At 46.9% G+C, this 14,420-nt stretch overlaps 1 protein-coding gene across 2 annotated transcripts in view; it reads right to left on the bottom strand.

Annotated features, from left to right (window-relative positions):
- LOC119971560 (prostatic acid phosphatase-like) overlaps positions 1-14,420 on the bottom strand; it is a 107,632-nt gene that overhangs the window by 50,710 nt on the left and 42,502 nt on the right. For both annotated transcript variants that reach the window (XM_038807252.1, XM_038807250.1), the window contains exons 6-7: positions 13,610-13,705; positions 778-910 (exon numbers count right to left, since the gene is read on the bottom strand). In XM_038807252.1, coding sequence (XP_038663180.1) covers positions 778-910; positions 13,610-13,705 — 229 coding nt within the window. The remainder of the gene's footprint in view (positions 1-777; positions 911-13,609; positions 13,706-14,420) is intronic.

Below are 14,420 nucleotides of genomic sequence, written 5' to 3'. Positions count from 1 at the left end.
GTAAGAAGTCTCACAACACCAGGTTAAAGTCCAACATGTTTGTTTCAAACACTACCTTTTGGAGCACTGCTCCTTCCTCCTTCCATTCACCTGAGGAAGGAGCAGTGCTCCGAAAGCTAGTGTTTGAAACTAACATGTTGGACTTTAACCTGGTGTTGTAAGACTTCTTACTGTGCCCATCTTTGGACTGTGGGAGGAAACTAGAGCACACGGAGTAAACCCACGCAGACACGAGGAGAACGTGCAGACTCCGCACAGACAGTGACACCAGCGGGAAATCGACCCTGGGACCCCGGTGCAGTGAAGCCACCACTTATGCTACCGTGCTGCCCACATTTCATCCCCACACTTGTGGACGATTTGGTCACATGATCCTTCTGATGCATGCCCCCCCTCCCCCCAATAAAGGGGCTCGCTACTACATTAAAAAAAATTTTAAAGTACGCAATTCTTTTTTTCCCAATTAAGGGGGAACTAGCGTGGCCAATACAGCTACCCTGCACATCTATGGATTGTGAAGGTGAGACCCATGCAGACATGGGGAGAATGTGCAGACTCCATTTTCATGAACAATGCCATTGTTGCCATGTGGCGAGAGTTGTGCAGCTGAAAAACCAGATACTGGAGTGTCAGCATTAGCACCAGGAGATGCGAACTGGCTGCTGCTGAGCAAGGTTGGACCAAACACTTGTCACAAACACTGTGGGAATAGTTTTCTTTCATCACCCCACCCCTTCATCTCTTCAGGCCCAGCCCAAACCATCAGCCCACACTCACCCCCTTGGAGCCTTGATTTCTCCTTTGGCTTGTAGAGTCCATAGTCAGACTTGATGGCAAATTCCTTCAGTTGTCTCATATGTTCCATCTCATCTGGTGTCACCCACAATGGCAGAGAGAAGTTGTGAACTTGCTGTTCAGGTAAGATGGAAGAACAAGTTAGTAATTGATCATGATATTCCCCAGGGACACAGAGCTCATCCAGCTACACCCAGCTGGTCTCAGTACCCGGCAGGTCTTTGGAGTCTCACATCTGAGCAGTTGCCCTCGAGGGCTGGCTGCTGAGCATAGGCTCGAGCTGAGTTTTAATGATTTTAAAAATAAATTTAGAGTACCCAATTCTTTTTTCCAATTAAGGGGCAATTTAGCGTGCACAATCCACTTACTCAGCTAATCTTTTAGGATAGTGGGGGTGATGTCCACTCAGACACGGGGATAATGTGCAAACTCCACGTAGGTAGTGACCGGGGTCAGGATCGAACCCGGGTCCTGGGTGCCATGGGGCAGCAGTGCTAACCACTGTGCCACCATGCCGCCCTGCTGAGCTTTAAGGGTGACCTGCAGTCAAACTGTCTCAGAATATCCACCAAAAAAAAGACCCAATGCCTCACCTGAAACACACCTACCCACTTTACGTCCCACCCTGTTAATACCAGTTTGTATTTGATGGAGTAGTAATACACCAGCTTGTCTTTTACCTTCAGCAAGTTTATTCCACTAACAGCGCAGTAGAGATACAAACTCTTTATGGTTCCCCCAACACCAACTGTTCCAACTGTGTCCATTTATATTCTTTTGGGCATTGAGCGAAGAACCATCCCCTGTCTTTAATCAGGCAGTTAGAACAAAGAACAAAGAAAAGAAAAGTACAGCACAGCAACAGGCCCTTCGGCCCTCCAACCCTGTGCCGACCACGCTGCCCGACTAAACGACAATCTTCTACACTTCCTGGGTCCGTATCTCTCTATTCCCATCCTATTCATGTATTTATCAAGATGCCCCTTAAATGTCACTATTGTCCCTGCTTCCACCACCTCCTCCGGCAGCGAGTTCCAGGCACCCACTACCCTCTGTGTAAAAACTTGCCTCGTACATCTACACTAAACCTTGCCCTCGCACCTTAAACCTATGCCCCCTAGTAATTGACCCCTCTACCCTGGGAAAAAGCCTCTGACTATCCATTCTGTCCATGCCCCTCATAATTTTGTAGACCTCCATCAGGTCGCCCCTCAACCTCTGTCGTTCCAGTGAGAACAAACAGTGTTTATTCAACCGCTCCTCATAGCTAATGCCGTCCACACCAGGCAACATTCTGGTAAATCTCTTCTGCACCCTCTAAATCCTCCACATCCTTCTGGTAGTGTGGCGACCAGAATTGAACACTATACTCCAAGTGTGGCCTAACTAAGATTCTATACAGCTGCAACATGACTTGCCAATTCTTATACTCAATGCCCTGGCCAATGAAGGCAAGCATGCCGTATGCCTTCTTGACTACCTTCTCCACCCGTGTTGCCCCATTCAGTGACTTGTGGACCTGTACACCTAAATCTCTCTGACTTTCAATACTCTTGAGGGTTCTACCATTCACTGTATATTCCCTACCTGCATTAGACCTTTCAAAATACATTACCTCGCATTTGTCCAGATTAAACTCCATCTGCCATCTCTCCGCCCAAGTCTCTAAACGATCTTATACCTGCTGAATCCTCTGACCGTCCTCATCACTATCTGCAATTCCACCAACCTTTGTGTTGTCTGCAAACTTACTAATCAGACCAGTTACATTTTCCTCCAAATCATTTATATATACTACGAACAGCAACGGTCGCAGCACTGATCCCTGCGGAACATCACTAGTCACAGCCCTCCAATTAGAAAAGCACCTTTCCATTGGTACTCTGTGCCTTCTATGACCTAGCCAGTTCTCTATCCATCTTGCCAGCTCACCCCATGATCCCGTGTGACTTCACCTTTTGTATCAGTCTACCATGAGGAACCTTGTCAAAGGCCTTACTGAAGTCCATATAGACAACATCCACTGCCCTCCCTGCATCAATCATCTTTGTGATCCATTCAAAAAACTCTATCAAGTTAGTGAGACACGACCCCCCCCCCTTCACAAAACTATGCTGCCTCTCACTAATACGTCCATTTGCTTCCAAATGGGAGTAGATCCTGTCTCGAAGAATTCTCTCCAGTAATTTCCCTACCACTGACGTAAGGCTCACCGGCCTGTAGTTCCCTGGATTATCCTTGCTACCCTTCTTAAACAAAGGAACAACATTGGCTATTCTCCAGTCCTCCGGGACATCACCTGAAGACAGTGAGGAGCCAAAGATTTTTGTCAAGGCCTCAGCAATTTCCTCTCTAGCCTCCTTCAGTATTCTGGGGTAGATCCCATCAGGCCCTGGGGACTTATCTACCTTAATATTTTTCAAGACGCCCAACACCTCGTCTTTTTGGATCTCAATGTGACCCAGGCTATCTACACACCCTTCTCCAGACTCAACATCCACCAATTCCTTTTCTTTGGTGAATACTGATGCAAAGTATTCATTTAGTACCTCGCCCATTTCCTCTGGCTCCACACATAGATTCCCTCCCCTGTCCTTCAGTGGGCCAACCCCTTCCCTGGCTACCCTCTTGCTTTTTATGTATGTGCAAAAAGCCTTGGGATTTTCCTTAACCCTATTTGCCAATGATTTTTGTTACCCCTTCTAGCCCTCCTGACTCCTTGCTTAAGTTCCTTCCTACTTTCCTTATATTCCACACAGGCTTTGTCTGTTCGCAGCCTTCTAGCCCTGACAAATGTCTCCTTTTCCTTTTTGACGAAGCCTACAATATCTCTCATTATCGACGGTTCCTGAAATTTGCCGTATTTATCCTTCTTCCTCACAGGAACATGCCGGTCCTGAATTCCTTTCAACTGACACTTGAAAGCCTCCCACATGTCACATGTCGATTTACTCTCAAACATCCGCCCCCAATCTATGTTCTTCAGTTCCTGCCTAATATTGTTAGAATTAGCCTGCCCCCAATTTAGCACATTCACCCCAGGACCACTCTTATCCTTGTCCACCAGCACTTTAAAACTTACTGAATTGTGGTCACTGTTCCCGAAATGCTCCCCTACTGAAACATCTACCACCTGGCCGGGCTCATTCCGCAATACCAGGTCCAGTACAGCCCCTTCCCTAGTTGGACTGTCTACATATTGTTTTAAGAAGCCCTCCTGGATGCTCCAAACAAACTCTTTTTTTTTTATAAATTTAGATTAGCCAATTATTTTTTCCAATTAAGGGGCAATTTAGCGTGGCCAATCCACCTACTCTGCACATTTTTGGGTTGTGGGGGCGAAACCCACGCAGACACGGGGAGAACGTGCAAACTCCACATGGACAGTGACCCAGAGCCGGGATCGAACCTGGGACCTCAGCGCCGTGAGGCGGTTGTGCTAACCACTAGGCCACCGTGCTGCCCTGCTCCGAACAAACTCTGCCCCGTCTAAGCCCCTAGCACTAAGTGAGTCCCAGTCAATATTGGGGAAGTTGAAGTCTCCCATCACAACAACCCTGTTGTTTTTACTCTTTTCCAAAATCTGTCTACCAATCGGCTCCTCTATCTCCCGCTGCCTGTAGTAAACCCCCAACATTGTGACTGCACGCTTCTTAGTCCTGATCTCTACCCATATAGCCTCACTGCTCTCTGAGGTGTCCTCCCGTAGTACAGCTGTAATATTCTCCCTAACCAGTAGTGCAACAATGTTAGCTTAACAACGTAATTGCCAAAGCATGCTCTCGTTGATACATTGTGAAGAGGTAGATGTAGGTATAAGACCAGGTTTAAATAAAACCTAAGGGTTAACATGAGTTCCTGCTTGCAGAAGCTTGCAGCTTTCCATAGATACGCCGCTGCTTAAGGCAAAAGATAAAACTCCCAAGGGCATGTGGTTTCAGTAAGGATGTCTGCACCCATGACGTGAATTGATACCAGGCAGCTGCCCTCACGTGATCATCATAGAACACATAGGCCGTATCTACCCAACCCAATGGAAGGGAGTCAGTGGGATACAGCTCAGGGGTATAGTTAATCTAATAACTGTCTGAACGCTTGCAGATCAGTAGACACCTACCTGCCTGGTGATACTATTATACTACATAGGTGCCTTGATTATGATTGGTAAATATACTCATTTGGAATACATTATGTAATCCTAATTATTAGTTGTGAATGGACATAGATTGTTTTTTTTTTGCAAATCTTTTTATTGGCTTTTCTCTCATCTATCAACACTTGTGTATACATTACATTTTCTTGCCCGTGCTAATTTGCTTTATTGTACAGAGGTTTATTTTGTCCTTCATTTAACTAACTGTGTACCTTTCATTGCCCTCTGGATCAGTCTATATTCCACCCCCTCCCCCCCACGCTCCTCCTTCCCCCCCCCCCCTCTTTGGATTCAGCACCCTTCCCCTTCTCGTGTGGTCCCCCCAGGTTGCGCAGTCTTTTGGTTCCTCATCTATCTTTGGTTTTTTTTTTACTCTTGGCTTACTCCTTGTTGCTGGCCTCGAACAGGTTTTGGAACAGGCCGACGAACTGCCCCCTTGAATGCCTTCCTCTGACCCTCGGATGACGTACTTAATCTTCTCCAGGTGGAGAAATTCCGAGAGGTCAGCGAACCTGTCTGCAGCTTTGGGTGGTGCTGCCGATCGCCAGCCGAGCAGGATTCTCCGGCGTGCGATCAGGGAAGCGAAAGCAAAGGCGGTGGCCCCCTTCCCCACGTGTAACCCTGGCTGCTCCGATACCCCGAAGATTGCCACTATTCGGTATGGCTTCACCCTCACCCCCACAACCTTGCACATTGCCTCGGAAAAGGCTGTCCAGAACTCAGCAAGTTTGGGACAAGCCCAAAACATGTGGGTGTGGTTGGCCAGGCCCCTCTGGCACCGTTCACATTTACCCTCCACCTCCGGGAAGAACCTGCTCATTTGGGTTCTGGTCAGGTGCGCTCTGTGCATCACTTTGAGCTGCATTAGGCTTAGCCTTGCGCAGGAGGAGGTGCCCTGCTCAGTGCTTTGCTCCAGAGTCCCCACCCTACCTCCATCCCCAGTTCGTCCTCCCATTTTGTCTGGGCTCTGTCCAGAAGCTGTCCGTTATTTTCCCATAGAGCCCCTAGTAGTGTGTTTCTGGCACCGCAGGATACCCTACTGTCTCTTGGCGGAGGAAGTGTTTTATTTGGAGGTGTTTCAATTCCTGTCCTTTTGCTAGCTTCCAGTTCCTCGTCAATTTGTCCAATGACGCCAGTCTGCTCCCTACCGAGAAGTCCCCGACCGTCAGTGTGCCCTCGTCCCACCTCCATCTTTTGAAGGTGGTATCCGGCATGGCTGGGGGAATCTGTGATTGCCGCAGATGGGGGCCATGGGGGACATTTTAGTTTTCCCCAAAGTGTTTCCTCAGCTGGGTCCACGTTTTCAGCGTAACCGCTAACAGTGGGCTCGTTGTGTATTTTGCTGAGGAGGATGGGAGTGCTGCTGTGGCCAGGGCCCGGAGGGCCGTTCCTTTACAGGATGCCTCCTCTATTTGTACCCAATCTGTGTCGGGTTCTTGTACCCATCCCCTCACTCTTTCTGCCGTTGCTGCCCAGTGATGTTATTGTAGGTTTGGTAAGGCCAAACCCCCTTTGACTTTTCCTCTTTGCACTGTCTGTTTGGGAATTCTCGAGTTCTTCTCTGGCTATCTGGATCTCCAGGTAACGGAATCTGTTCTGAGCCGTTTTAAACAGGAGCCCCTTCAGCTCTGTCCCTGCCCCTTTTGGGTTCACAGGGAATGCCTCTTTTTTGCCCAGGTTAAGTTTGTAGCCCGAGAAGCTTCCAAATTCTTTCAGTATTTGCAGTATTGCCTTCAGTCGCTCCGAGACATAGAGGAGCAGGTCATCTGCATAGATTGAAACTCTGCTCTCTGTTCCCTCTCCGGATTCCCTTCCAGCTTTTCGCGACCCGCAGGGCTATCGCCAGGGGTTCGATCACTAGAGCGAACAAGAGTTGGGACAAGGGGCAGCCCTGTCTTGTTCCTCTCTGTAGCTGGAAGTATTTAAAGCTGGTGGTGTTAGTTCAGACACTCGCTTTGGGAGTATTGTACAGGAGCCGCACCCAGGCGGTGAACCTCACTGCTAGCCCAAACAGCTCCAGCACCTCGAGGAGGTAGTTCCATTCGACTCTGTTGAAGGCCTTTTCTGTGTCCAGGGAGACAATCACCTCTGGTGTTCCCTCCAGGGAGGGGCGGTGGGGTTCTGTATGATCCACATTCCGTCAGGTCTTTAACTTTTTTGGGTATCAGTGAGATTGTGGCCTGCGTGGCCCTTGCTAGTGAGTCTGCGAACATGTCCCTTAGGTGTGGGGCCAGGACTGGCGCGAATTTTTTTTGTTGAAGTCCGCTGGGAACCCATCAGGTGCCAGTGCCTTCCCCGCCTGAATGGAGCTAATGCTCTCCATGATTTCTCCTAGATCTATTGGTGCTTCCAGCTCCCCTGTCTGTCTTCCCCCACAACTGGCAGTTCCAGTCTGTCTTGGAACTGTTTCATCCCCGCGTTCCCATTGGGGGGCTCAGAGGTGTACAATTCCCAGTAGAAGGCCTCAGATACCTGATTGACCTCCTTTGACTCTGTTACCAGTCTGCCTCTGCTATCCTTACCCTGCGTTATTTCCCTCATGGCTGCCTGCTTTCTCAGCTGGTGAGCCAATAGGTGGCCAGTCTTGTCTCCATGTTCGTAGAAGGTCCCTCGTGTCTGGCGGAGTTGGTATTCTGCTTTCCTAATGGACAGCAGGTTAACGTTCATTTGCAGCTTTTCCTCTCCGTCAGCAGCCCTACGGTCGGGGCCTCGGAGTATTTTCTGTCGACTTCCAGAATGGAAGCCACTAGCTGTTGCCTGGCAACCCTCTCTTCCCTATCTCTGCTTGCCTTGTTGGCTATGGTCTCCCCTCTAATCACTGCTTTCATTGCCTCCGAAAACGTGGAGGATGAGACCTCCCCGTTTTGGTTGTTTCTAACAAAGTCGCCCATGTCCCGCGATATTTTTTGGCAGAAGGCCTTGTTGGCCAGGAGGTCCGTGTCCAGCCTCCATATGGGAGGGTCCAGCTCCTGCCTTTTTCCTTCACCCTCGTTGCTGCTCCTTCTTACATCTCACTGTCGCTCCGAATTATTATTATTTGTTATGTGCCTTTTTCCTTTTGCTGGGTTTTGGCGGAAAGATTGTTTTTTTTTAATTTATTATTTTTTTTTAAAAACCCAAAGTTTTTTTTTGTCCCAAATTTTCAGGAGAGGAGAAAAAAAAAGTTTTATCCTCTCTGTCGTCTTTTGAGTCCTCCGACCTTCAGGCTGTTTCTTGGGGAACAGGCGATCCCAACTCGTCCTCCACATGCAGCCCCTCCGCTGAACCCACCCCGCGGGACCAGTCTCTTCTCTCTCGCTGTTTTTTACTCTTTGGCTCCGTGGAACGGAGCTTTGGGCCTTGGGCTAGGTGAGGTGAGGGAGGCAGGGCCGACTTCGGGGACGTTTTGATTTTTTTTTAAAACCCCTGGGAACTCCCCGAAAAATACCGCAATTTCGCGGACCTGCGGGAGCCTCTTTACTGCGGCCGATCCGCTCGTGAACACCTGTTTCCCTCGTGAATGGAAATAGATAATCTTTGAACAAATGTATCATTTTGATTGGTGTATGTTAATTACCCGAGATAACACGGAAAGTATGAGTGCTCAATCCTTGCTGTGATCGGAGAGCTGGCAAGTTATCTAGTGGTAGCTTAGCTCCCCTGCTATAGCTTGCAATAAAGGTTTAAACTGAAACTCAAATCTAAGTGTCGTCTGGACAGTTGGGAAGTGAAGTACGCTATAGTTGAATAACTACCAGTTAAACTTCCACAATTGACACTATCCCCCCACGACACTTTGCAACCCACCCAACTCTGCATCCTGCCCCCAACACTGTACCGACCCAACCCAAACATTGTATACTCCTTAATAAAAATAAAAATACTGCAGATGCTAGAAATCTGAAATTAAAACAGAAAAGCAGGAAAAATCCAACAATCTGGCAGCGTCTGTGGAGAGAGAAACAGTCAACGATTCAAATCCTGTATTTCCAAAGAGTCATCATATTGGACTTGTTCCTCTCAAAGTCTTTCCAGCATTTTCTGTTTTTATTTCACTGTACACCATGACCCATTTACTAAAATAGCGCCGCCCCCCCCCCCCCGCCCCGCCCTCCCATGGCCAAAAGGCCTCCTCCTGTTCCTATCTTCTTAGGGGCCTCACGGTAGCATGGTGGTTAGCATCAATGCTTCACAGCTCCAGGGTCCCAGGTTCGATTCCCGGCTGGGTCACTGTCTGTGTGGAGTCTGCACGTCCTCCCCGTGTGTGCGTGGGTTTCCTCCGGGTGCTCCAGTTTCCTCCCACAGTCCAAAGATGTGCGGGTTAGGTGGATTGGCCATGCTAAATTGCCCGTAGTGTAAGGTTAATGGGGGGATTGTTGGGTTACGGGTATACGGGTTACGTGGGTTTAAGTGGGGTGATCATTGCTCGGCACAACATCGAGGGCTGAAGGGCCTGTTCTGTGCTGTACTGTTCTATGTATCTATGTATATGCATCTCTGTAATAGTCAATGAGCTTACAGGTCAGAGACTACTGGAATATTTTAAATTTTAAAAATGTTCTATATCCAACATATTATTGGTCAGATAATGGGCAAGGGTCCATCCTATTTACCCCCTTATTTCCCCTTTTTTTTATTTTTGCTGTTACATTTTTGATTCCTGTTTGATTAATGGATGTGTGTCTTTAAGGCACATGGCCCGTGTCTTTAATTCAAGCAGAGGGTTTCAACAGCCGGAGACATCGATGTGCTGATTCATGCTGGAGTTGTCGACTGACCGACACCAATGACAGATTGGCTGGGACTTGGTTTGATTGATTTCGCTCGTGGCCAATGAATTGGTCCAAAAAAGACTGTGCTCTGCTTGTTAACAGGTGGTGATTACACCTGATCCCACTGGAATGTTTTTCAGAGCTTCAAGAGTTGAGTTTGGTTTCAGTTTTCGTCTTGGCAGCCCCAGGGGAGGACCTGCCATCCTCTCCTCTCCGTTTTTCTCCAGAAAGGCTGCGTTTCTGAACTGGCAGAAGACCTGGATGAATCTGTGTACAGGCAGAGTCCAGAACCGGCAGAAAGATACAGGCCTGAATGCGAACCTCGAGCGGAAAGCCCAGTTTGATGAGAAATAAGGTGTCTTTCCAGAAAGCCTGTTGCCTCCGAGTACTGCACTTTCTAAGCTCAGGTACCTTATCTTTTCACTTTCATCCTTATTATTTTTCACCCCCCCCCCCCCCCCCCCCCCCCAACACCGTGTTGGTCTGCCTTGTGTTTGTGGGTAGAGGATGGGGAAGTTAAAGTGGGAGTCAGGGGTTAGGTGGTAGTTAACCAGTTACATTTATTGCATTTTCCATGATAATTCTTGTTATAAATAAACAGTAATTGTGTTTAAACTTACAAATCTGGTGACTGTAATTATTGGGTAGCCAAGGACCAAAGGTTTTGGGTATTTTTAAAATAATTATTGTTCAATTTACTTCTGTTGTGACTCTGGGATAAGTGGGACTGGAATCGACAGTGCACGTGCCAGAGTATCACAACAAATGCCACAGAAAAATTAGCTTGCAGCAAGAGCTGTGGTTAACAGCAGCTACTATTAAAAACTGAGTCAAGCATGTTTATGTAGTTCTAGTTTCCGCAGACAGCCAGGTGCAGAATGAAACTATACAGTTGTGGTTTATGTGGTTTTAATGGAGGAATGCATATGTTACCAAACAGCATGCATCCAAATGTATAAAACAACTGTGAAATTAGACCTTTGGCTCTGACATGATTTAGACATGAATGTAGGAGGGTTACACAAATTGGTGAACATTGAGGAGAATAGCCTTAGATTATAGGAGGATATAGACGGATTGATCAGTGGCAAGTGGAATTCAATCCGGATAAATGTCAGGTGATGCACTTGAGCAGGACAAATAAAGCAAAGGCATGCTTGATGAGCGGGAGGACCCTGGGAAGCACTGAGGATCAGTGGGATCTTGGTGTGCATGTACACTGGTCCCTTAAGATAGCAGGGCAGGTGGATACAATGGTTAAGAAGGCATATGATCTCCTTGCCTTTATTAGCCGACGCAGAGAGTTTAACATGATTGAGGTGTATAAAAGTATGAGAGGCTCAGATAGAGTAGACTGGAAAAAACCTTTCCCATTGGTGGAGGGATCAATGACCAAGGGGCATAAATTTAAGGTAAGGGGCAGGAGGTTTAGAGGGGATGTGAGGAAGGGTGGCACAGTGGTTAGACTGCTGCCTCAAAGCCCCAGGGTCCCTGGTTCAATTCCAGCCTTGGCTGACTGTCTATGTCGAGTTTGCACTTTCTCCGCGTCAGCGTGGGTTTCCTCCGGGGGCCCCTGTTTCCTCCCACAGTCCAAAGATGTGCAGGTTAGGTGCATTGGCCATAATAAATTGCCCCTTAGTGTACAAAAGAGCATCCCACCTAAGCCCCCACCTCCACCCCACCCCCATAACCCAACCTAACCTTTTTTGGACCTGCACATCTTTGGGTTGTGGGAGGAAACCGGAGCACCCAGAGGAAACCCACGCAGACACTGGGAGAATGTGAAGACTCGACACAGACAGTGACCCAAGTTAGGTGGGTTACTGGGATAGGGTGGAGGCATGGGCTTAAGTAGGGTGCTCTTTCCAAGGGCCGGTGAAGACTCAATAGGCTGAATAGTTTCCTACTGCACTGTAAATTCTATGATTATATGATTCATTCTACGAAAACATTTTCACCCAGAGGGTGGTGGGAATCTGAACTCACTTCCTGAAAAGAGTGGTAGGGATAGAGACCCAAATAACATTGACGTATTTAGATATACACTTGTGATGCCAAGACATACAAGACTGGAAAACGGGATTAGAATACTTAGGTGATTGTTTTTGACTGGCGCATTAGGAATGGACCGAAGCACTTTTCTATGCTGTAGACCTTGGCGACCTTGTGAAGAGACAACTGATCTGCTGCATATGTATAAACAAAACATTTGAATGTGAGAAACATATATGAATCTCCACTAAAGAAACCCATCAAGGGCTCAGGGGGGTGAAAGCGCCAGTATGATACATTACCCAGTGAGATAATGAAACTCTTCGGGATGTTTGGGTTTTATAGAAAATCTGTCCCAAATTTCACTACCTTAGCTGCATCATTGACTAACTAACTATGTAAAAATGTCAAGATGGTGTGGTCAGAACTGTCAGGTTACTTTCCAAAAGTTGAAAACTATCCCAACAAAGAAATCTATTACCTTCTTGTGTCCAAAAACTGTCCAAAAATGCTTGATTGGTCAGGACATTAAAATATAAATAACAGTTGCGTGCATTCCCTTGAGAAGGCATTAAAATGGGCGGCACGGGAGCACAGTGGGTCTTGGATCACTGTCTGTGCAGAGTCTGCACATTCTCCCCAGGTCTGTGTGGGCCTCTCCAGGAGCTCTGGTTCCCTCCCACAAAACTCGGAAAAAATGCTTGTTGGAGTGTGGTGACTAGGGGCTTTTCACACTAACTTCATTGCAGTGTTAATGTAAGCCTACTTGTGACACGAATAAAGATTATTAAAATCAGATTTCTCCTGTAAATGTAACAACTACTATTTCCAAAATGTGCAGAAACTGATATGTAATGAACCCTTAGCAGATGACTGCAGAATGCAATCCCACAGAATGGGTATGAGGAAAAAGTACTCCATCAGAAGGAAATGCAAATGGCCCAGATTTAAACCTTCTGAGTGTCAATGTTAACGACACCAAGGATCGTTTATGTGAACAATGGGAACACTGATACTGTGGTCACCTGACAGAAACCAGCTTGTGATAAGAAACATTTTAACACACATCTTAAAAGCAGCCTCCGACGTCAATCAGCGTGGGAAAAAGAGACCAGAGAGGAGAGAGATCCACCAAAATCCAATAACAGGTAGAGGAGTGCAGCTATCATTTTTACCGCAGATTGGAAGAACCAAGGCAAATCTTCACGACAGGGCTCAACTGCATCTCTAACTAGAGCAAAGCCAGAAAACAGTTGTAGCAAGCTGTAAACCACTGACTTAATCCCCAGACTGCCAACCTAAATTTTCCTTAGTGATTATATTTCAATATAGATAAATAAACATTTACTCTTTCTTGATAGTCACAGCACTCAAGGGCTTTAAACATTTTTCTTCAGAACACGTCTTGGCAGGTGGAGAAAAAGGGGAACCATCCTAAACTCGCACCCGTTTTAGCAGATGACAAAAGCCTCTTCGCTAACTGACATTCACCACAGCCACTGTCACAATTCTGCATCTGTGATCGTTTTCTGAAAATTGGCTGCAGTATTTCATACGTTACAACAGTTTAATTGACTTTAAAGCACTTTAGGACATCTTGGAGTTGTGAAAGGAGCTATAGAAATGTCCATCCTTGTTTTGATTCTTTTCTGCAACTATTGAGGCATAGTCAGGATTTATTCTCAAACATCGTCCCCTCCACCCTGCTAAATTCAAATGATTAAAGCCCTGTTTTGCAATCAGACGGAGCCTGCAGTGTAGAGTCAAGAAGAGCAGGGGGAGGGTGGTATCACAAAAGCTCTGAAGGGGAGGGGGGGTGCATGTACATAACTACATGTACACTGCTGCGCACTCTCACCATGCAGCTTCCAGGTTGGTATCTCACTGAAAAGCAGCTTGTCACAACTCTGCTACTCACCTCACAATACAGTGTGTCATAAATCGACCACACATTACGCAGCAACAAATACTTGAAGGGAATCCCTGTGTTTGTTGATAACCTCTTCAGAAAGTCCTAAACAAGTGACCAGTAAAAAGAACAAATATCAGAAAAAGTTCATTGCTAAAACAATGTTGTTGACTTTCAAAATGATGAACTAGCTACAGAATCTCATGAGAGGGGGACCCGAAGAAAATAGAACATTACAGAGCAGTACAGGCCCTTCGGCCCTCGATGTTGTGCTGACCTGTGAAACCACTCTAAAGCACATTTACATTATTCCGTTATCATCCATATGTCTATCCAATGATCCTTTAAATGCCCTTAATGTCGGTGAGTCCACTAATGTTGCAGGCAGAGAATTCCACGCCCTTACTACTCTCAGAGTAAAGAACCTACCTCTGATATCTATCTCCCCTCAATTTAAAGCTATGTCCCCTCGTGCTAGCCATCACCTCCGAGGAAAAAGGTTCTCACTGTCCACCCTATCTAATCCTCTGATCATCTTGTATGCCTCAATTAAGTCACCTCTTAACCTTCTAAGTCCAAAGATGTGCAGGTTAGGTGGATTGGCAATGCTAAATTGCCCGTAGTGTCCTAAAAAGTAAGGTTAAGGGGGAGTTGTTGGGTTACGGGTATAGGGTGGATACGCGAGTTTGAGTAGGGTGATCATTGCTCGGCACAACATCGAGGGCCTAAGGGCCTGTTCTGTGCTGTACTGTTCTATCTATCTATCTTCTTTTCTCTAACGAAAACAGCCTCAAGTCCCTCAGCCTTTCCTCACAACATC

The sequence above is a fragment of the Scyliorhinus canicula genome, chromosome 9 (assembly GCF_902713615.1).
Source record: "Scyliorhinus canicula chromosome 9, sScyCan1.1, whole genome shotgun sequence".
Lineage (NCBI taxonomy): Eukaryota > Metazoa > Chordata > Chondrichthyes > Carcharhiniformes > Scyliorhinidae > Scyliorhinus > Scyliorhinus canicula.
Note: the sequence above shows the minus strand (reverse complement) of the source record. Positions and strands in the feature narration are given on the sequence as shown.